Source organism: Arvicanthis niloticus, chromosome 2 (assembly GCF_011762505.2).
Source record: "Arvicanthis niloticus isolate mArvNil1 chromosome 2, mArvNil1.pat.X, whole genome shotgun sequence".
Taxonomy (NCBI): domain Eukaryota; kingdom Metazoa; phylum Chordata; class Mammalia; order Rodentia; family Muridae; genus Arvicanthis; species Arvicanthis niloticus.
In genome coordinates this window covers 84979137-85003131 of record NC_047659.1, presented here as the reverse complement: position 1 = coordinate 85003131, position 23995 = coordinate 84979137, and the positions used below count along the sequence as shown (strand labels likewise).

The 23995-nt window shown below is 41.2% G+C and overlaps 1 protein-coding gene across 4 annotated transcripts in view; it reads right to left on the bottom strand.

The window, feature by feature from the left end:
- Window positions 1–23995, bottom strand: part of Fmn1 (formin 1) — a 381486-nt gene that overhangs the window by 243132 nt on the left and 114359 nt on the right. For 2 of the 4 annotated variants that reach the window (XM_076929458.1, XM_034494159.2), the window contains one exon: window positions 15600–15717. The exons of 1 other annotated variant lie outside the window; for it this stretch is intronic. In XM_076929458.1, the coding sequence (XP_076785573.1) occupies window positions 15600–15717 (118 nt within the window). Of the gene's footprint in view, window positions 1–15599; window positions 15718–17159; window positions 19040–23995 lie in introns of those variants that run through there. One more of the 4 variants, XM_034494158.2, reaches the window with a different exon arrangement.

The following is a 23995-nucleotide window of genomic DNA, read 5'->3' as shown; positions in this document are numbered from 1 at the left end:
TTTAAAGAATATATGGGCTTCTATTCTTCCAGATATGTATTTCATTCTATTAATGTAATACCTGGAGTTACATCCACAGTTGCCCCAAACAGAGACACCACAGTTGAATGATCATCCAGGTACCCAACTACCAGAATACACAGCCTGAGGCTATACATCATCTACACCTTTCATAACCAGGAAGCTGGAGGCCAGGCCCATGAAATTTATGCACTTCATTTACAGCTCACTGCCTTAGTTGCTATAGTAACAGATGCCAGAGAAATAGAAAGTCACAGCCATGGTCGACGCTTCCCTTAACAAATGTTCAATTTTACTGGTCATCAAAGATATAGTAATGGAATGTCAATATACCATTATTATGTTTCTCTTTTAAAACCTCTCGATAAAAACAACAACAACAACAACAACAACAACAACAACAAAAAAAACCTCTCCATTACAAAATCCAGTGTCTAAAAATCAACAATGCTTTGCTATCATAATTATCAATGACGAAATGGTGGTTACTTATGCCCAGAGTTCTGTTAGTACAATCATTAACATCTGTTGTATGAAATGCGCACTGTGCTGATAAGATTTGCAAAGAAAGACACCACAGCACTCTGTTCTACAGGACAGCCAGGGTGACAGGTTAATAAGAAAGAGAAACTGGTGCCATCTTCAGTAATTATCTCAAATTTTGAACAGGTACATGAGGAGTTTAATACGTCTTCCTTTGAAAATATGCCCCCAAACTAAATTTAGAGTCATTCAAAGATCCAGATGCAATTACAATGATCATCAACTTGGTATGTTTAATAAAATCAATGTTTTAAGTGTTTACTCACCACTACTACAATACTGTTGTTAATATCAACATGATGTGTTCAATGAAGCCAGCTGCTTAACTTCATCAACATCCTAAGACTCCACAGGTATTAAAACAGTTGATAAAAGTTTTCCCCTTCTGTTTATGTGCATATGTTTCCCAAGTTCTCTCAACAAGTTTTTGTTACTGGTGGAATGAAAATAACTCAAATAAAAGTGTTTGGGTTTCTTGGTGTGGCTCTTGTTCATAGCCAGCACCGAGGAGATACTCTCACTCACACAAACCAGTGTCTTAAAGATCAGAGCATCGAGACTGATAAAACAGATTCCAGACTGAAAAGGCCTGCTTTCAGATCCGAGGTCTGCCATCCATGTGGAGGGTATCCAAGTGCTTAGGTTATCTGCTGAGTTTCCTCACCTGTCAATGGGGATAATTCTGATTCTCATCACAGGGCATTATGATCCTTCAGGTTGATATTTTACAGTGCTGAGAGCAGTATCTGCACGCGGGCATACACAGAATGCCATGTGGCACATACCCTGCCTCTGTGACACATTCTTGAGGGTATTCAGGATGCCTCACTGTATGTTCTCACTAGACTTCATCTTAGTCTCTCCCAGTCCCCAGGTCAGCCCTGGTTCACCTTCTCCATCTACAATGACTGTCTCATTTAGTCCAAAGTTTTCAACACTGACTTTTGCTTATGTATAGCTTTCTCCTCCAGTCCTTCATTGCTTGGGTTAGAAACAAACACATTGTGATTCTTCTCCTCACATTCAATCTGTCAGGAAATTGTAATGGCTTTTCCTCCCAAGTGAATATGTGTCTCCACTACTGTCACTATAGTTCAAGCTGCTACCTTCTATGCTAATACAGTCTCTTGTCTGGATTCCCATTACTGTCTTCTGGTAGTTAGTGTCCCGGTAATTGTGGGCCGACCTACCCACCCAACCTCCTGCCTTGTTTTTCAGTTGAACATAGCAACCAACAATAGGGAGCCTTTCTAAACAGAAGAACTGTTATGCCATACCTCTGTTCCAATATGTCTGGTAACTCCCATTTCACTTTGCACACAACTAAATCAAACAAATTCTATGTGGGATTACAATAAGCAACATCAAAGGCTCACTCCTTAATCCTCCTGCATCACAGAAGCCTTTGACAGTTGACAAAGTCTAGGGACCCTTTCCTAGACTAATAGTGTTACATTTATTTAAAAAGAAATAAATTGCAGGAGGAAACAGTTAGCTTTTTAAATGCTTCTAAGTGCAGCGTGACCCATGTGTTCCAGTGTTAACACTTTAAATAGTGAGCTCCAGAGGGAGATCCGATGTGTTTTAAACAGTACTGAGACTTCGTAGGAAGGAGCCTTCCACATCCACCCACTTTGGCACCCAGAACTAACTCAGTGAATGCCAACTTTAATCATGAGTATTTTCACTCCTGGATGACACCCAGTAATAGTGATCCACATTTTTAGCAAAGGTCCTAAGAGAGTGTGGCACAATGCTCTTTAAAGTACAATGCGGAGCACTGTTTTTCAAATTACTTTCTTTGTGCACCCAATACATTCTAAATAAATAAATACATAAATAAATAAATAAATAAATAAAAAGCCACAAGTCCAAACAGAAAAAGCTATATACATAAGCTGACACTTAAAACTATTTTTATTTTTGATAGAAATCTCACTAAGTAGCCTTGGATGGCATGAAATTTGCAATATAGATCAGGCTGGCCTTAAACTACCTCAGCCTTCCAAGTGCTGTAAAACTCTTATAAGCTTAAAATTGTTGGAAAAGGAAAGTTCTGAAGGGGCTGCAGATTTTGATAACAAATATTTTACAATATCTAAGTTTTTGTTTGATGTTATTTGCATATTTGCATGTGACTTAACAGACCTTTGAATTCTGCCCGTGAACCCTTGGAAGCCCTTTTGATAAAGGCTCTTGATAAAGACAGCTGCTCTGGATTATTTCTGGACCCTTCTCCAGCAGCCTAGAGGCTCTGCATCTTCTGTTGACTTTGCCTGTATCCCCTTGGCCACCCTCTCTTTTCTTGTCCCTCTGTTCAGGTGCTGCTCTGGCTACCCAATGTCTCCCTAAGAGAACCACTTCGGGGTGGGGGGGGGGATCTCGCTGCGTTTCCTCCCGTTCTTCTGCCATCAGAAATTTACACCTAACTTTTATTAAAGAGGCTTGAAGCCCTTCATTGACTTTAGCTTAACTTTATTAAAAATGGACAAATGAGATACTACTTCAGTTCTTTTCCTGCAAACCTCCCAGAGGCAACTCAAAAGACTAGCTAGCCCTGTAGGTACAGACACTAAATGGTTCTCTCACTAAATGGTTTAGAGGAGGGCATGGTTTTTCATGGTGGAAATCCCTACATCCTACTCTCAGTAGAGCCTCCAATACTCCAGAACTGATCTGAGTCTGGGGAAGGAGTAAGGAGTGGAGGAAATGGTTCAGAATTCTGACTGAGGCCCCATGTGCAAACTCTGGACAGACTTGGGACTAAGAAGAGAATCCTCTAAGAAAATACTCTAGAAGGCTGGCTGTGTCCTCTGTAACCTTAGGCTCTGGTTAAAACCACTGAGAACCAGGCAGGAAGGCACAGTGAAAGGAGTTTAGCCATGCCCTGAAGAAAGATAAACAATACTGACATTTCTGTAAAGTGAGCTGCTTGCTTTACCATTCAGCGCTGACTCATTAAATGTCATATTCATGTACATTCTCATTATTAGAAAAGACCCAATAATAGCAACCCATACTTTTAACAAGGTCTCGGGTGACTTGGGAGCCGTATTTTTCAGAAGGTAGCCCAAAACAAACTGCAGGCATCCCCCACCCCATTTTGTTTTGTTTTCTAAAAAAATAACATACTCCTTATACACAAGTAAAGTGACACCTAAAACATTTGTAAATTGATACTGTGGTAAAGTCAAGTTATGAAGAATTTATGAATACTGATATCTTAAAGCAACTCTGGCACATTTAAATGTAGTCAATGGTATCTAATAAGTATCTTGATTTATGGCACCCAGCACCATCTGTTTTTAAAACATATGCAATGCTCAGAACTTTTTTATGGTTTCTTTTATCTCTTAAAACACTTCAGAGCCAGGCAGTGGTGGTGTACACCAACAGTCCCAGTACTTGGGAGGCTGAGGCAGGTGGATCTCTGTGAGTTTGATGCCAGCCGGGTCTTCAGAGTAAGTTCCAGGACAGCCAAAGAAACTGTATCTTAAAAAGCCAAAAATAACTAAATAATTAACTAAATAAACAAATAATTTCAATTTCTCCACAGAACTTATCCAGTAACAGTTTTCCAACTGAATGCCTTGTATTGATCACCATCTCATAATTTCTATGGGATAGAAATATAAAAAATATATATACTCATTTTATTGGAATGGGTAGGATGTGTTGTTAGGCATTTTAATAAACTGTGAACAAGTTCCCAGAAAGAATTCATACTGTCAACTTGATCCTTCTGCAAAGCCAACTAACTCAATAAAATGTCAATGACTGAGTACAAGTCATTGGAAATTCAGAAACGAATTACAATTTATCTTGGGCTACCTTTAGCCCCCTAAATAGACATTTTCTGCCCACTTCTCTGTGCAGTGGTACATCCTATGACTAACAGATTAAAAAAAAAAAACTTCTGGAATGTATTAAGGGAACTCTACTTTCCACCTGAGGCCTACAGCAGAGTTTTTGACCCACCCACTTAATGTCTCCATCAACATATCTTAAACATGCCTTGACTTGTGACTTTTTTCTATTACTGTAAAAACTTCATCAAACTGTTAGCATATTGGAACACAGAATATGGATTTTAGAGAAACTGAATCTGGGTCACTCATCGCTTCAGAATAATCCCCTGCTCTAAGAGTTGTGGGTTGTTTTGTTTTGTTTTTCCCCGTGGACAGAGGAATATCTTAGATATCATTGCTAAAGGTAATAGAGCATCTGGGATAAAAACTGCTTTAAGTTGTCACCACTGGACCCCCTAGAAAGGGCCTGCTGTGTCCCTTGATTTAAGGACTCTCCATCTCTTGAGTACTGAAATGTCTGTGTATCTTAATAAAAAGGGTCGCAAGACTACTCTTCACTGAAAACTGGACATCTGAATAGAGGGCTCAAGGAACAACGTGCTCAACAAGTAGCATGACGCTTCAATAAAACTCCAATAATCAAAGAGCTGTCATAGGGAGTGTCTGATGGGGATTCAGAAGACGTCATGAGACGGTGGGAGAGTCAAGGAAGCAGAGTCGAAACTGAGAGAAAAGTGGGTAGAGTCAGAAAGATGAAGCTAAGATCAAAACATTGGCCGAGTCTGAAAGTATAGAATAATTTGCTTGGCATTGTTTTGTCATAGAGACATTAGTGCAATGGCAGTATGCTATCTAATTGGATTGTTGTAATATGATAATTATTTTTAATTAAAAAGAAAATAAGTAATTAAGAAAAATAATTCCTACAAATGTTATTGTTGGAAAACCTGCATTATATAAGCTCATTACTAAGGTACTAAAGATATGTTTCATCTAATAATTAAATCATTCATAAGCAAAGTAAAGAGTATATACACATATATATCACTTTAAAGTTCCATATTCTTTCCAGGATGAACAAGGTAGTAAATGTTTTAAGTTCAAATGATCTTATTTTATTCTTCTTGTATACCAGGCAATAGATTTAATAAGAAAAAAAAAAAAAAAGATGAGCCATCACTTAAAAGTGGAACCAGGGCAATCTACTGATTTAAACTATGTCATTTCCATTATCATACCACATCACGAATAATGAACATTTAGAATGTTTCTGTTCACAGGACAATGAAAGTCACTGACTGCCCCTACCATCTTCCCTCTAGACCACACAAGGACCTCCAAGCAAGATTCCTATTCATTTTACTCCTCCTTACGTCGCTCCAACATTAACATTCTTCCTTAATACCTCCAGAGGACTCTCATAAAACCTGTATTTAGTTATGTTATTTCTCTGCCTAAAATTGCTCCATAGCTCACACAAATGTCTATAGGTCAGTCCTCAACATGGAATACCACACATTCCTTCTCCTAAGACCCGGTATCCTCCACCCCCCAAACTACAGGTTTAACACCATTGCACACCATACTGTTTATCCCTCAGGATGGCCTAGAACTTGGGGTGCTTCTGCTTCAGCCTCTAGAGTAGCTGATAGTATAAGCCTATGCTGCCAGGCCCAGCTTGCTTATGTATTTGTTTATAACAACCTCGAGGATCTGCTGTCTCTGTGTGTGTTTGCTCTTTCTCAGCTTCATCCCGCTTACCCAGACTACCATTTTCCAAGCTGACTTGTGAGGCTTTTTCTCATTTCTCCGTGTAAAACTGACGTCATTCAATCACATGCCACATATTCTTCTATCAGAGCATTGAGGCTGTTCAATTAAGGTTTTTGTATATATTTCACATTTTCCCCATTCTCCAAAGTACCCACTTAGACCCTGGTGAAAAACAAAACTAAAAACTAAAAATAAAATTATAAGCTGCTTCCTAGCAACAATCCTGCTGTGTTCCTCTTTACATTCCAAGCACCTATCACATTTACCTGTACATAGCAGATACGCGGTGAATGTTTGCTAAATGAATGGGTGTATTATTAAATGCATTTGCAAATTTAATACCAGCACCAATGAAGTAGATACTTATAATGTGTTAGTGTCACTAAATCGGAGTGAGATATAATCTCAGACTCTGATATCACCACCATTTGCAAGTTCTAGGATTACATCATGAGATAGAATGTGTTCTCACAAACTCAAGGAAAATCCCCTAGGAGTTACCCTAGCCATGCCATGGACCTCAACACACAATGGCAGTTTTTTATCTAAATTCAATTCTACTTATCTTGAATACTGGTATACTGAAGAACACTAAGGAGGAAAAAAAAAGAACACAGAATGCAGATCTGAAAATCATTCATTCATTTCTGTTTTTAACAAATTTAGTGCTCTGACATGAACCTTGTACTCTCTGTTAGTTAATATACAGAAAAGTGTCCTAATATTTTCCTTTATCTTGAAGTCACAAAGATATTTTTGGTGAACATTTTTCAGTATTAAAGATGCCAGATTTTCAGAGAAGGGGAATATACAATGCACACAATTGATGCATTTATTTTACATGTTCATCTTCACATTATGAAAATGCCATAATTAAGCTCTTATTGAAAATAATAAATATATGCTAATTGTATTGGTTACTTTTCTATCTCTGTGGTAAAATACCATCTCCAGAAGCAATGGAAGAAAGAAAGGGTTTATTTCATCTTACAATTTCAGAAATGACTCCATCATGGTTGGTACAGAAAGCTAGCAGCAGCAGGAGGAAGAAGCAGGGAGATCACATCATCCCACATAGGAATCACAGAAAGACAGAGATGTAGAGAACAGGAAATGAGGTGGAGCTTTCAACTCTGAAAGCCCATCCTCAGTAATGTACTTCCTCCAGCAATGCTCTACTTCCTGAAGGTTCTATAATCTTCTTAAACATAAATGAACACCAAGTGTTCAAACACATGAGCCTATGGGGAACTATCACACTGGTGAAAATGGGGGATCATTCAAATAAATAACCAGAAAATCATCAAATAAAATTGAACCTTACATCACAATTACATGGGACTTGCTTCTCAAGGAAGTAGAAATGGGGGCTGGAGAGATGACTCAGAGGTTAAGAGCACAGTCTTATCTTCCAGAGGTCCTGAGTTCAATTCCCAGAAACCATATGGTGGTTCTTAACCATCTGTAATGAGATTTGGTACCCTCCTCTGACCTTAGGCATATATGGAGGCAGAATACTGTATACATAATAAATAAATACATAAATATTTTTTAAAATGAAAGAAAGTAGAAATGGGTCTTCATCAATAAATCAAAATGTTAACCACCAATCAAATCGAAGAATATCATGAATCATTTTAAAAAGTATATCCCTAGTGCAACAAATTCAAACAGCACTTAAAAGTCCAGGTCTGTAATAAAATTGAATACAATTTCTAGTCCAATATAATCAAGAACTAGACAACATCGAAAGGGAGCCTTTGAAATAAAAAAGACAAGATGTCAACTATTAGCTGTTTTCAGCTTTATTTGGCAAGTCCCAGACTGCAGAGAGGGCTGAGGGAAACTGTGATTTACTCTCTAATGTTAACAATTCACTTTAAAAATGGGCAGAGGAATAGAACAGACATCTGCTCCAACCAAGATACATATATGTTCAATAGACACTCAGAAAGACACTCAATGTCATACCATTAGAGATGCAGTCCAGAGCACAGGAGAAACCTTTTCATGTCTATTAGGATGGCTACGTTAAAAATAATAATAATGCTTGCAGGATGTGAAGAAATAGAAGTTTGTGAAGTGTTGATGGCAATGAAAAATTATATTATTATTTAATTTTTAAGTATACAGGCCAGGTGTGGTGACATCCTCTGTCAATCTCGGCACTTGGGGGTGGTTAGAGACAGGAAAATCTCTGAGAGTTCAAGGTTGGCCTGGTCTACATAGAGAGTTCTAGACCACCCAGGATATACATTGGGACCCTGCCTCCAAAAGATAAAAAAATAAAAAATAAAAAACAAAACCAGAAAAATACCAGAAATTCCTCAAAAAAGAGAAATCTGTCAGTATCACTTCTAGGCACTGACTGTGCATGTACACAAACACATACACACAGGAGTACACACTCCTGCATGCACACAAACACATACAGAGAGACAGAGACAAAGAGTGACATACACACTAAACAATTGAAGGCATATCTTGAAGAGGTGTTTTGCACAATCAAATAGGTGCATTACTGACACTAAACAAGATATAGGAACAACTCAGAGTAACAGATACAAAGTATTCAACCTTTGAAGAGAAGGGAATCCCAGAGCATGCCACAACATAGGTGAACCCTGAGAACATTATACTGGGTGTAATAAGATGGACAGCTTTTGAAGCTGTCCATCCAACATTGATCTCAGCATGCGTGCGTGTGCACAAACACACACACACACACACACACACACACAATCACAGAGTTAAGTTTGTCATCATAAACAGTTTTTAGTGTATGGGACAGTGTTATAGACATTGCTGCATCCTTTGAGACCCCATTAACTGAACCTTAAGCTCTCGATTCTGCTAGACTTGCTGGCCAGTGAGCCTTCAGAATCCACCTGGCTCTGCCTCACCAGCACTGGGATTACACACATCACCCCGACTATCCTCTGTCCGGTGTGCAGGAGACTGGTCTGAGACCCCTCCTTATGCTTGTGCAAGCAAGCACCTTCCCGACCTCAAAACCATGTCACCAGTCCTGAAAAACTCACTGTATATACAAGAATTTGTGTGTATAAGAATCTAGAAGCAAAAGCAAATTGAGGTGTTTGGAATAATGCCTGGGTGACTATAGTAATAACTACAATTAATGAAAATAAGTAAGTTTTCTGGAAAGAGATCAAAATATGGAATGAATTTGTATAATACATGGCACTTTTGTAAGAATGTAGCATTTACTAAATGTAGCTGAGCATGTGAGTATGTTTGAGAAAAACAAAATGTGTATGTTAATACTAGTAGTTTGTTAATATAAATTAATGTATTACTTTGGAAATAAAATCTAAACATGTACATGCATTATTACTTAAAACAGAGTGACTTGCTCAGCCTGACTACTTATAGAACCCAGGACTAACAACCCAGGGATGCCATCACCCACAATGGGCTAGACCTTCCCCCATCAATCACTAAGAAAATGCCTTACAGCAGGATCTTATGGAGGTAATTTCTCAACTGGGATTCTCTCCTTTAAGATAACTAGTTTGTGTGTCAAGTTGACATATGATTAGCCAGAACAACAAATAACTACATAAATGTGTAAACAAACAATAGCCATGTCTTAAACTCTTTGAACACAGTGTTTGGGTTTACACTTGGGACTCCCTTGCTGAATGTCAAGCTTTAGCTGCAGCTTAAGTTTGGGAAACTTGATTTTCCCACCAGGATTGCAAGCATTAAAACAAGTGGAAACTTAGCACTTCTCCACCTCCAGCTTCCCAGTCTGCCCCTCTTTTCTACACGTAGCCACAAAATGCAAAGCTGTCCTAGTCTCTAGTTTGGACATCTCTAAATTATGTCCTATCAAAATCACTTCATGCAAGTGATGGCAGAGTGACCTAAATGACCAAAGAACACAGGACAAGCAAATCCACTGCCTAGGCAGTTACAGAGGACTTGGGACAAGTCATCTAGACACATGACTTTAAGGCAATATCCACCCAGGGTTAACACACTCTGTTAGCCATGGATGGGGAAATTAAAACCTAGGCTTACAGTGAGCCAATAATTCCATGATATTTTTAGCTCTCCCTGGATGATGAAGCAAGAATGTCTGACTCACCAGGAAGAGCTCTCTCACTTAAGGCAAATGAGAAGCAAAACCAGAGGGTAGGTAGATCCTCACTCAGGTGAGGGTTGAGCTGATCCACAGGTCTCTGGATAGGAAACATTTCCAAGTTGTTCTGAGCTCAGTACCACCAAGCTTCTGGCAGTGAAAGTCCTAGGAGAGGCCACCTATGCTGGTGACTTGCTCATCACTTCAATACCCTGTGATGAGTTCTCTTTTCTACAAAAGCCGTGACCACCCTAACACTCAGAGGACAGTATTTAGGGTTTGTAAAGCCTAGCTTGGAAGTGTTGCCAGTAGAGAACAAGGTTTCTTAGATGCACAAAGGAAGAAAAGCCAAAGGTGCCCAGTTCATGTAAGAAGAAATGAGTGCTTTTGTTCTTCATGCCACCCCCTTGCCCCTGTGATGGGCAATTAATTAAAAGATTGACAATTCAATGCGTGGTGCCATTTTTAATTCCACACGCTTTGACTTCATTAAGGAATGAGTGTGAAGAACACACAGAGAGATTCCTCGTCTGAATCTTGGCACACAAACCGATGCCTGGACATCAGGCACACCACGCAGGGCTGAGGGCAGCATGTTTTTTAGTAGCTTTTGGTTATCATTACATGGTTTTATTAATTTTTTTGAGATGTGTTTCTTTTTATATCATGTAGATGGGTGTTTTGTCTGTGTGCATGTGTGTGCAGCACGTGCATGCAGTGACCGAGAAGGACAGAAGAGAGTGTCAGACACCCTATAATTACTGTTGTTAATTACCATATGGGTGCTAGGAATCAAACCCTGCTCTCCCAGAAGACCATTTCCGAGCTGAGTCATCTCTCCAGCCTACATGACTACGGTTTTTAAAATTCTCAAAATACTTAGAATCATCACTTAGCAAAGGCTCAGAGGAGGCTCTTCAGTAGTCGGTGCATCCAAACTGGGATTTAGTGCAACCTGAACTGGGATGAACTCTGGACTTGGCAAGAAAGCGTATAAAGCCCATGAAGCGTTAGTCAACAGACTGTTAGAAACATTCTAGAAACAGAAAACTAATTCAAGAAACAAATTCAAACAAAGGAGTTATTGTTAAATAACGTGTCTCGAGATATATTTAGATAAAATGCAAGGCACACACATATATGTATATCTGTTCATATATACAAGAAAATAATTTTAAAATTTTTCTAAAACTCATAAAATGCCCTGGATAAAGTTTTCTATAATATGTTCAAACACTAAGAATTTTCATTCCCACCTCACACTAAGAGTAAGGCAATTCCAAGAAAAACTCCCAAAGGCGACCCCTCTGCAAAATGTTTTGGAGGAACAGATAGATCAGAAAAGCAGAAAGTATTGCTTGAAGTACGCAGGGATGCTGTCCTGTGAGGTATGCAGCAGCACTGCAGGGCTGCAGATGCCAAGGGACGATGCAAACACAGCCACAGGAAATCCATTGCAGGGGTAAACTCAGTCAGAGAGAGGACAGTTATTCTAAAACCCTGCTGTGAAATCAGTTCAAACTTCAGGGGAAAAAAAACAGATCTTTTACTCAGATTGTGCTCCACATCAAATTCTGTTGTGAAATTGAGGGAAGGAAAAACAAAAAAGAGGTAGAAACATCATTTAAGGCATGCAGGCAGTGTATCTGCACGGGGAAAGAGTAACTTGCCTCTCGAGCTTTGCTGTCACTGTTCTTTATGAACAGTCTCTTAAGTGGCTCCAGATGACTTGGCTTCTCTTTGAATTTTGTTAATGGGAAAGAAGACAGAGAAAACTACTTAAAAACAGCACTAGACCATCCACAGCTTGTATCAATAGCAAAAGGAGGTATTGGGAGAAAGAATTCCGAGAGGCATATGTCCCAGCGCAAGCCAAGTAAAGTGGGGGGGGGGGGAGGTGTGTGAAATGATCTGTTCACTCAAAGTAATTGTGAGACATCAAGACACAGAATTGGCTCACACCAACAATAACAAGATAGTAAGGAAGGCTCAGCACATTGTAGGGGTGGGGGTATTCTGTTCTATGTGAGCAAAGCATTCCCAGGACAGTATGAACTAACACTGTGAGTTCCAAACTCAGTCCCTAAGTAGAGGTCAACTCCAGTCCCCATGGAAATCCGTTAAGTGATAGCTCTTAACTGGCACATCGCCAAAGCCCCCAAGGACTCAGAGAGTGGAAGCAACAATTCCCTTAGTATGGGCACGGGACAACCGAGGCACTGGATGCTCCAGCAAAACCTAAAGAGAAGTGGCTGGGTGTCCAGAGCTGCAGAAGGTGCAGAATGGCAGACGGGAGCATGCTGGCAGTGGGCAGGAGGAACCACTGCGAGGTATCCTCACAGACTAGGAAGACTCTAAAAGCCACCGTTTAATATTCACAGATTCTCTGATGTTAGCTCATTTCCATTTTATCCTCAATAAAATTTAATCTGTAGGATCCAGTAATGCCTTATGTCACTAAAGAGAGTACTGATTAAGAAAAGTCAGTAAAAATGGCCTAGGGCATCACAGAGTGGAGTGGGGGGAACTCATGGGAAAGCTAGGCTGTGTAAACAGGGACTGACCATCTCTCTTCATCAGCACAGAATTCTAATGTTCATTGGAAATAGAAACACTGAGATCTTACTCTCCTGTTTCCTTAGATTAGTGACTAATAAGTCCTGAGAACACTAAAGTACACTGAAGATGTAAAAGCTTGAGACTTAGGATACCCTGAATTGCTGTCACTCAAACTGCTGTCTCTAAGCCCTCTAGATGATCTCAGTATGTTTCCCTAGGGGCAGGGAAACCAATGGAGACGTCACAAAATATGTTCAGTTGCACATCAAATTCCTGAGACTTCAGTTTACTCAATAACAAAACTCAAGATAAGCACGACGGGGTGGGGGAAAGGGCTTGTATTAACTTTCTCAAAATTATCACCCAGGTACAAAATGTGTGGGGTATCTTATTCTTCTATGGAAACCACATCCCCTAAAATACACCAGTACTAGAAGGTTCCCAGGCATCCAGACAGCAGACACTGAACATAATTGTGCCAAAGTACTGTAACCAAGGGGGCTCCCGGGAAATGCATGGCCGGTCTGCTGTCTTACCCAATGAAATTATAATTAATATGCCTTTCACCTGCTGCCTTCTCACAAGCTCATTTAAGGTCTTAGTGGCTCTGACAACACATGTCAGAAAGGTGAGGAATCACAGCCGCGGTTAATTGGGATGGATGCCTCTGTGAGCCTCTGGAAGTGGAAAGCAAAGGAACAACACAAAGCAAAAACTAAGGAGCCATTCAAAATAGGACTAAACTGCATTCAAGAAGCATGTATGGCATTTACTTCCTTGTCTACTCAGCAAATGCCCACCATGGCAAGGAAGGTGTCTCTAATATAGACAACTATAGTATAGTATAGAAGCAATACTAACTAGATCAAGACTAAAATCTCTAATTTAGGACTTGGGGCTCACTGTATTCTATGTTTTGTTTTGTTTTGTTTTGTTTTGTTTTGTTTTGTTTTGTTAAGACAATTTCAGGGCATTTAATCACTCACACTATACCATGCTAAGCAAATGACTTGGTAAATAGGTCAATATTGTGATCACAGATAGCGTTCTAATTGGGAGAAATTGCGTGCATGCTGGAAAACTGAAGGGGCTATACGTATTTTCACTAAGGATGAGGTCTTTTTTTTTTTAATCCCATAAGAAAAGCAGTGCAGAAAAATAACATGTTATGATGTAGTTAACTGTCTCAGAGAAGCCACAAGTTTGTGATTGGGTGTGTGGACCACCTCCAGGCCCCCTCGCCAAGGTGTGTACTCTCAACTAAGACTTTACACAAAGCCTACTGAATTAACTAATCTTTGAGCCCCTTACAAAAAGAAGTATTTCTATACATTATGTAGACTAAACTTACATGCATGCTTACCACACCACCACCACCACCAAAAGCCATATATAAAAGATGAACAAAGGAAGGGCCTCTCTTAACCTTCTAAAGAGTCGCTGCAATGAACTGCAATGAACTACATATGGGAACAGACAAGAACATCAGGGACATGAAGGAAGTCATGTGGTTTCACAGTGAAGATTCCCCTGTCCCATGGGGAAGAGAGACAGTGGAAATGCAAAGGCCTCAGGCTTGAAGAACAGACAAAGGGTCGTAAGTGGTTCTTTTCAACAGGAACACTTTCTCCCTTGAACACTGACCAGGACTGAAATAAAAAAACAAAAAACAAAACAAAACAAAAAAAAAACCGGTAGCCTGTGTGGGTGTATCACAGACTTCAGCTTTCCTTTGTCTACCCACCATGCAAGTTTAGTTACGTGAAAGCTCAGCAGAGACCAGAGGTGGACCCCAGGTCTAATAGCCTTTGTGCTGCAACACAGCTCAACTTAGCATGGGTTGAGGTCCCTTCCCAGGACTCAATAGCCCAGCACCGAAATTAGAACTCACTTCGGGGAAGTTAATATGAGATCGAGACTGGACCGTGACAATGGAAAACTGTCAGGCAGTCTCTTCCTGCAGTGTTTTAACTAATCCTTTAAATTAAATAAATAAAAGCACTGTCACCATATTTTGGAGTGGCAGTCTCTGGGTAGGTCAGATACATCTCCAAATATCAGGAAGAAAGTAGAGTTTTGATAAAACACAACCCCCTATCCCTAACACACACACACACACACACACACACACACACACACACAATTAAAATATATCCATGTCTAGTTCTACAGTGATTTTCTTTTGAACTTTCCTTCTACTTAAAGAGTAAAATATCTAGAGTCCTATTCCATGTAAATAAAGTCAAGCTGAGTTCCTGGGAAGTTTTCCAGAGAGGTAGAGTGTCTTAAAATTGGACATGCATTAAACGAAGCTTTGTCTAACAAGAGTGAGCGAGTAACCGATATGGCATCTGTATGTTCAGTCTGCACAAGGTTCCTTTATCTGGGAAGCATTACTCAGAGACAAACAGAACATCAGATTACAGTCCTGGAGAATCATACTTGCCTGTCCTAGCGATGCTGCCAGCTCACACAAGCATTCTATGTGCCCAACCACCTGCTTCCAGAAGAATTTGTAATCTACCTGCTCCATTTCACTCTCCAAAGGCTCTCCTACTTGACCCTCCTGCTCCCTTCCATTCATTGCACGGCAGTAAAGTTTCATCCCCGAGACTGTCACTCACAGTGAATGTGGAAAGTGGTGTGCTTTCATGCTAAGACCAAGAGCAGACCTTCTGCGTTGTAATGTACAGTGAGAAAACCCCCAATGCTGAGATTCCTCTGAACTTGAGCTAAAGGCCACTTCGGGAAGAAGTTCATTCCTGGGTGCCAGTTTCCTTTCACGTTACCTGCTTCAGTGTACTTCAGTCCCACTTTTTCCTCTGTGTCCTTTGTCTTTGGGGGTGGCCAGACAGCTTGGAGTCTGCCTGGAGTCCTGTCGTCCTGCTCTGTGGGGCTCTGGTCAGGCTGTGCAAAAACAGGCAAAGAATAATTTAAGAGAAGTGTGGCAGAGCCAATAGATTCTTGAAACCACACATCCTAACACTGATTCTAATATCAATTTTAATGGCCAGTGCCACGTTGCTCCCATTACATGTAACTGAGTTGTCTTAGGACAAGATGCACCTTTTCCTGGGAGGGTAAAGAATAAGTTGGGGTAAAAACTAAAATTAAAAAACACACACACATACACAAACATAAAAACAAAATAAAAAATAAACAAAAACTCAAGACTACCTAACATACAACCCTTTATTTTTGTTGTTTAGCTAGTTTAAAGGACACGTGCAAACTCCGAACTGCAGAAACAAAAACAAATGCATTATCATCTGGCACACTTAGAGTAATATTTACCACTGTAGTCCAAACAAACTATGTACAATGAGGACTAAGTTTGCATTTCCCATGAACAGTAGCAATAATTGAAGACACACTTCTCTAAGCATTCCACACTAATTTTGATTCTTTCCTATTATAAACTAAAAGAGATTGACCCCATGCTGATTTTCTTAAGGAGTTGAATTTTGCAACCTGAATGCTATGTTGTGTTTAGATTTAACTACAGTCTATGGTAACTGTTCTACAGACTTTAATTTTTAATAGCTTAATTAAATATACAAGCAGACAAGATAATCCTATACTGAATTGATGTTTGACAAGAAATTCTATCCACTGCTCCCATGAACTTTCAATGCCAATCACTCCCCGGTCATTATAAATTAACTTCGAATTTCTTTGAATAAGTGCATCTATTTGCTAGATTCTCTTGTGCTCTGATTTGATTTATTCTTTCCATAAGGGTTAGGGCTAGCTTCTTCTTTTCAGATATGGGAAGACAGGCTCAGAAATTATCAAGGTCACCCTGTCATAAATAGCAGAGTTGGTGTTAAAAACCAGCACTCATTCTAAATTCAGTACTCAAAACCAGGAAGCTATATAAACAACGCGGGACATTTCAGTTTCATCACAAATTCACATTTTGCTAAATGGTGCGCTTTCAAAGGACAGCCTAGCCTTCACAGGTGTATGACTGAATGGTAAAGAAACCCCTATAAATCCAGGCTACACTTACACATCGCAGCACTTCACCACGTTGCTGATGCTTTATAAGAACATTGACCATGGATGCTTAAACTCAGGGTGCATATTTTCCCTTCCTTCCCATACATCCACACATAGATCACACTTAATTACATTCAAGAAAAACAGAAGAGAAGCACTTCTGTCCAACAACTTAGTACTCTTTTGCAAGACATTTAATATAATAAATTCCTTTTTTTTTTTTTACCCAAAGGAGTATAATAATGATGACAAGCAACTAAGATTCATTTTAACAGGAAGCCTGAAAAGAAATTTTTAAAAAATCATAGCGTATCTTATGGCAAAATGCAGAATCCAGTTCTACATACGCTTTTGGGATCAGACGGGCTGTCTGCCGGCCGTGACTTGGACCTCTCGAACACAGCGCGTAGTGATTCCTTCTCATGCCTCATCTTTCGCTTTAGAGCTTCCAGCTCAGAGGTGTCAGCTGTGCTCCCCTTTTTGGGGGGACGGATGAATAAGGCCTTAAAGGCCTCCAGGGCAGTCTCTGGTGGCTTTGCCTTCACCTGGCCACCCTGGATGTGGGCATCTCCAGGGCTCTTGTGGCTCTCCTGGTTAGTACTATAACCCATCTCATCCGCACCATGAAACTCGGGGTCCGCTTCCTTCTGTTCGGTTCTTGGCATGTCAATGTTGAGCAGCTGAGATAGCTGCTCCAGGAGAGTGGGAGTGGCCTTCGGATCAGTTGCTCTACCCTGGCTCTTCACTGTCTGTGGGCCTCCCTGTACCAGAGACTTCTGAACAGGCTGGGTCAACTTGAGCAAAGCCAGGTCCCCGTCCTTGGGTTTAATTTCAGTTATGGTCTCCCCTGCCTCTGCAGCAGCCCCCTTCTTCAGCACACGGAGCCCACTGAAGAAAGCTGGAAGCTGGAAGGACTTCTCTCCGGGAGCTTCTCTTTTAGAAACAGTGCTCTCAAGGACATCTACAGTCTGGTCTGTTGCTGCGGGTGGGGTTTGAGACCCCTCTTCTGCAGCCTGGTCCTGCCTGGGGCTGTGCTCTGCCGGATGGCTACCATCACCACCAGGTTCCAGTTTGTTACTTGTCTCAAGTAAAGTTCTCTGAGACTCTTCAGCACAGGGTTCTGTATCATCAGTGTTCCCAGTGTCAGTATTTTCTTCGGAATCCCCTGGTCTGTCTTTGGGCTCTTGAGAAGGTTCACATAAAACAACAGTGGTGGGCTTTTGGCTATCAAGACCGCTTCCTTCTTCTGCCTCCTGGCCTCCATCTTCGGAGTCAGAATCACTGGTGGTGTGAACCAGGGTCCCACGGACCCAAATGACTTCCTCACTGTCCACGCTCACAGTGGCAGGCGAAAGCAGCTCATAACCAGGGGAAGAGGTGTTAGATCTGGCTTTCCCCTGACTTCCCTCAGATCCTGTCTCCGCCCTTGCTGACTTTCCATCATTTTTAAGATCAGGTGGAACTGGAGCCTCTGCCTGTGGCTGATCTGAGCCTTTGCTGGGATCACCTTGCTCAGAAGCGGGATCCACCTCTAGACTGCGAAAGGCCTTCAGCACGGGATCTTCCTCTTCAGGATCCAAGGAGTCCAATTTATTTGTAAATCCAAACAAGGATTTCATAGAGAATTTACTCAGGATCGACTGAGCCATCTCAAGTCCGGCTTCCGATTTGTCTGGTTCCAGCACATCTCTGCTGCTGAGAGAGTTACCAACCTCTTCCATGTCCCCGCAGTGCCCTTGACACAAGTTCTGCCTTGTGTTACCTGCCCTGCTCTCTCAGTTTATCCGCTCCATCTGCTCTTGACTTACAGGACAGAGAGCGACAGGACCGGGGAAGGAGCCAGGCTTTCAGCAGCTCAGAGAACACATTTGGTCTCTTTCAGGTCACAAGCGTCCTCCCTTCCGGTTTGCTAGATGCCGGCGTGCCCAGGGCAACTTGTTAAGTCTGGGCAACTCTATGCCCCAAAGCAGCTGGTGCTGCACACCTTACTACACATGGGCAGGTAGGCTGCTCTTCTGGACTTCCGTATTTACTCCCCAGGACAAAAGGCTTTTTGTCGCAGGCAAAGTCAGCCTGTCCCGTAATCCCAGCCCAGGACTTCAGGAGGAGCTCCGCCCCAGAGCCTACGATTCTCCTGGTCGCATTCAACTTCCTCATTGGTGAGCAAGTTGAGGTTTTTAAAAGTGCTGAGCCGGCAAGCTGGTCCGGACAGCCCTGAACCACCCCCTGGTGCAGCCCAAGAGATTCCAAAGTGAATCAGCAGAAAATGACTAAAGTGGGCCCTCTTTTCCATCGGATGGTAATCAAAGGCCAGGGCCAGCGAGGCCCTAAACCCAGCAATTTGCCCACATCAACAACCTCTTAGAAACCCTTAATCAAAGACCGGAAGTAAAGAAAAAAGATCCTCTCAGAGTGCCCACAACTCTGAGAGCACTTAATTTACTACCCTTGGAATGTCTTTTGTTTTTAAATGCTTTCCTTCAGCTAGCCGGCAGGTTTCATCTGGAATGCAGATTTTTCTCTGACTGCTGGGAAGGAAAACCAACTAGACTGGTTTCAGGTTACAGTCGTTTTAGCTCTGCCCTGCCTGGGTGTCAAACAGGTACTTAGACAAGCACGCTCACCGCACCCAATGTCCACCTACGAAAGGGCAGCAAAATAAACAGCCCCAGCCCTGTAGGGATGATTACTGTCTTGGGTTGTGGGCCAGCTTCAGGTTTCTTTCTGTTCCACAGCAGTGACTCCCTCTGTGAGTTACGAATCCTGGTGGAGGGACTCTTGTCTGCTTTGGTGTTGCAACCAAATTAAATGGACCTGGCATGGCACTTAGCCCACAACCTGCCTTCGTAGACAGTCATCCACTATTCACCAGAGATCCCCAACGATCTATATTTCTCTAAAGGTCTAAAATATCTATCAGTTTGGTCTCTACTACCTATTTTGTTTAAAATAGCAAAAACAAAAAACAAAAACAAAACAAAGAAACCCAGCACAGGTTAGATGAACTGCCATTCTGATTATATTCTGCAGCCGGCGAAGACTGAGGATATGGGATAGGGCAATCAAGGATGCCTAGTTACCTGTAGGACAGCTTCCTGACAAACCTAGAGGTCTGAGGAATTTTGGTTGCAGTAATGCATTTTTAACAATGTATACTGCAAAAAAAGAAAACACAAATAAACGGGCTGGGGTGTTTATTCCACCAACCCTTATAGGAAAGTACAAACCCTAACTGGTTCCAACACTGACGTTTTTGGTAGTACTAAGACAGGTAACCTTCACTGGTATGGCGCCCGGAATGTGTAGCTCAGTCAGCAGAATGTGTGCCCAGCTTTGGGCTCAACCCCCAGCACAGCAACACAACAAAATTAAAGCAAAGTAAATACCAGGGCAGGGCAAAAGAAAAGAAAGAAAGATCTGTTGGTACCATTTACATCTCTGAATAAAGCTTCCGCTCTAGAGGAAATGCCCACTGATAAAAATCTGACTTCTCTGAGGCTGTGGAAAGAAGGGATCACCACCCCAGTTTCATGAGCTACACACATAGATCACAGGACTAGGGAGGAAGACACAGCTTGTGTACTTGGTGTTTTTCTTCTCTCTGAGGATGATTCATTTGTTCAGATATTTGTCCAGAGTAAGTTTTCAGGCATCTTAACAGACTTGGGCAAAAATATAAGCTGGAAGGGAGTCTACACCACGGCACTGGGCAGACTTACAGGGCTCCAGCATTGCCCTCATTATCCACGGGAGCAAGCCAGTTTCATAGAAAATGAATCAGGAGATTGTTGCATTGACAGCCTTCTGCTCTAGGTAGTAAGGCTTTATTATAACTTAAGTTAAGAAATCGAAGTCAGGAGAAGGTAACTGAGTAGAGTTTCACAGCATAGCAGGTGAGAATGAGCACAGTAAGTTCTAGAACTGAGCATTTACTATGTGCCCAAGGATTGTATGAAATGCTTTGCTTATACTAAGTCAACAGATAAAGATAGCTGCTATAGCTTGGAACTTATTCTGTTTCTCCTGCTAGAAAACCGGGATACAAATAAATAAATAAATAAATAACCTCTGTTTCCAGGGTCAATGAACAAGTGAGCCAGAATTTGAGGCTAGGGTGCACTTAACCATCCTCTAGAACTCAGAAGTAGGCTTCCTGCTGTCACAGGACACCACACATGGCTGAGTCTTAACAGACAAAGGTGGTAGACTCTTACTAGGATCTCAGGTACAATTTCTCCTTGGGGAAGACACAGAGACGGACTTCAAAGAACTTACTGACAAAGAATGACTGTGAATTACCATTGTGGGAACTTTAGGGCAAATATTTAAATGTTTATTGATTTAAATGTAATTCAAATAATTTATTTAGGACAAAATTTTTAAAGAGTCAGAAATGAAGAAAAAATAAGAGAAACTTCCGGTAGCAGACTTTCTAACAGAGGAAAATGAATTTTCCTTGTCTAGAAACTTTGTAGGTCATGGCAGAAACTGGACAGAGGGTGAAGTGATCTCTACTGAGATTAGTTAATTTTCTGTCTTTTCAAGGACTAAGGCAAAGTTGAGCCTAGACTCACCATGCCTGTCCCCATGGCCCAACCAGGGAGATGGTCACTTACTGTTGTTCGCGGGCTGCCCAAACAGTCAAAAGAAGACCAAACCTCCCTCAGTCCATTCCTGACTCCAGCGTCGACCTTAGCTGTCTGCTAGCTGTTAGGTATTTGGCCAACATTACTACCTACAGATTTTGCAAATGTTTCACCGCAAATTACATTAGACTTTTTTTTTTTGTTCTACTATTTACATGACCAGCTTGTAGCTCTACCATGGCAGAGAGTTAACTCTATCCTAGATACTAAGGTATATCTGCAGTCTTTCTTGGTTACCCCATATTTAGCTTCTTATCTCTAGAGTGGTCTGAGGTGGGCTCCTAGCAGGAAGCTTCTAGTTAGAAGCTATTTTTCCCTACAGTTAGTCTGTCACAATCAGCAACATTAGGAGCACGAATCTACAAAAGGACAATAGTACTTTACATTCGTTTCGCAAGAGCTTGAGAGGGCACTGCTAGCCTGCTTCCAGTGGCCCAGAACTCTGTCTTTTCTCTTCTTCTTTCTGGTCTAGCGTGGTTATCTCAGACCCAGCTACTAGATCTCATTCACCTACTTCAGCTGTCATGTCAGCCTTTAATCTTCCTTTTAACTCCAGTCTCTGTTCTCACAATTACTTATATCATCAACCTGCACTGCCTATGATGGGCCTCTTTCCATTACAATGTACAGAGAGTGATCTGTCTCCTATATCATAGTGAATGAATATAGAATACTGGGCGAGGAAGGTGGGTTGTACTGAGTATCTTTTGGTTCGCCATATGCAATGTGATTCAATACTGGGAGAGCAGAAGAAATGACATCTAAGATTATGAAGTCCCATCTAAAAGGATCATAGAGTGATGGGAGGATATGGGTAAATCTCAGGTTGAATTTGGACCTTGGAAAGTCAAACATCTGTACCTCATTTTTAAAGATGGAGATGTGTAAAGTCAAGAGGAGTTAACAGCTGCTACGAACTGATACCTCCCAAATGGCAAATCTAGAAGGGAAATGAGATTTCCTATCTCCTCCCTGCCCTGCAGCACATTGACCATTGCTAGACCAAAAGATCTTACCCTTACTTTTCCACATCCTCTAACTTCTTACGTCTAATTAATTCAGAGTAATATGAACTACCCCTGAGAGTCCATAATAATGTAAATTAAGCCCAAGAACTCTATAGGCTTCTCCTAGGCTTGAAATGTCTGTGCACCCCATGCCTCACTAACTTATGCCACCCCCAAATAATAGCCATCAACTATTTCTGCTAATCAGTTGAACAAAAAACAGGCCATACAGCCAGGTGGTAATGAATGGCCCAAGTCTTTAATCCCAGCACTCAAGAGGCAGAGGCAGAGGCAGGCAGATCTCGGAGTTTGAGGCCAGCCTGATCTACAGAGCAAGTTCCAGGACAGCCAGGGCTACACAGAAAAACCCTGTCTGGGAAAACAAAACATAAACCAAACAAACAACAAGCAAGCTAAGTAGGCACTTTGTAAGGAAAGCCTTTTTCTGTGGAGCAGCATTTTGGATTTTCCATCTCTTTCACCTTCATAGGGTGATTAGTGCACTGTTTTCTCAGGCAACTCTGCACAAGGTCACTAGGTTCACTCTATTCTTTATTACATTCCTAGCCCAAGATGTTTTTCAATCCAACTCCAGCATTTTGGGGGTGAAAAGGTCTGTAGATCTGGAGTGTCTTTCCATTCCTCCTTCAAATGCCTGCTGAAGCACACTGATGGCAACTTTGCAGTCAGTCACACATCTATGCTTGCCCACCCTCATCATGAGAGCTCTGATGCTGTTCTTTGTCTTTGACTCAGTTCATTAGACTTCAATGGAGCTGCTCTGTTTACAATGATTTACTCTTACAGATGTGAAGAGTAAGATCACGATGGCCATTACAAGGCTGATGATGTTCTTATTATCAAATATTTCTGAGACTGGATTCCTCCAGTCAGTGCCAAAAATTATCTGGGAAAGAGACTCAGTAAAAATGACAAACAAAATAGTGAAAACAGAAAATCTGTGACTCCTCTTGTATGGCTGGCAGGAGGCACAGCCACTAAGGTACAGAATTTTGTGAATCACGTTTCTGAAGGATATTGGGAGTTTTACAAAGCAAAGAGAAAAACTCTGTTGTGCCATAGGGACAACTACAGTAGAAGACATGGAGTCTGGGGAGAAACTACTTCAAAGTCGCTTTGGTAAAAGTTACCAAGAGGGTCAGGAATGCAATAAGCTACTTTTGCCTCATGCAGTTGGTTTCTCTTCCTTTCCAAGCAGCAATGCCAGACAGCTCTTTGCCACTACAAGTAGGTATCTGCTTAATTCTTATATTAAGTATTTACTTAGAGTATACAATCATGGATCTCATTAGGATATTTTCATACATGTGCATCACTGTACTTTGTTTATATCTGTCTCTTTCAACTCATAATCTCCTCCTGCTCCCCAGGAGAGCCTCCCCCTACACTTCTGCTTTACATGACAATAAGAGATAGATTTAACATTTTAAAAAGTCTAGATTCTGCAGGTGAGAGCAAAACTTTTAATACTTGCCATTTCTTTTCATTATTATCTAGTTATCTTGAGAA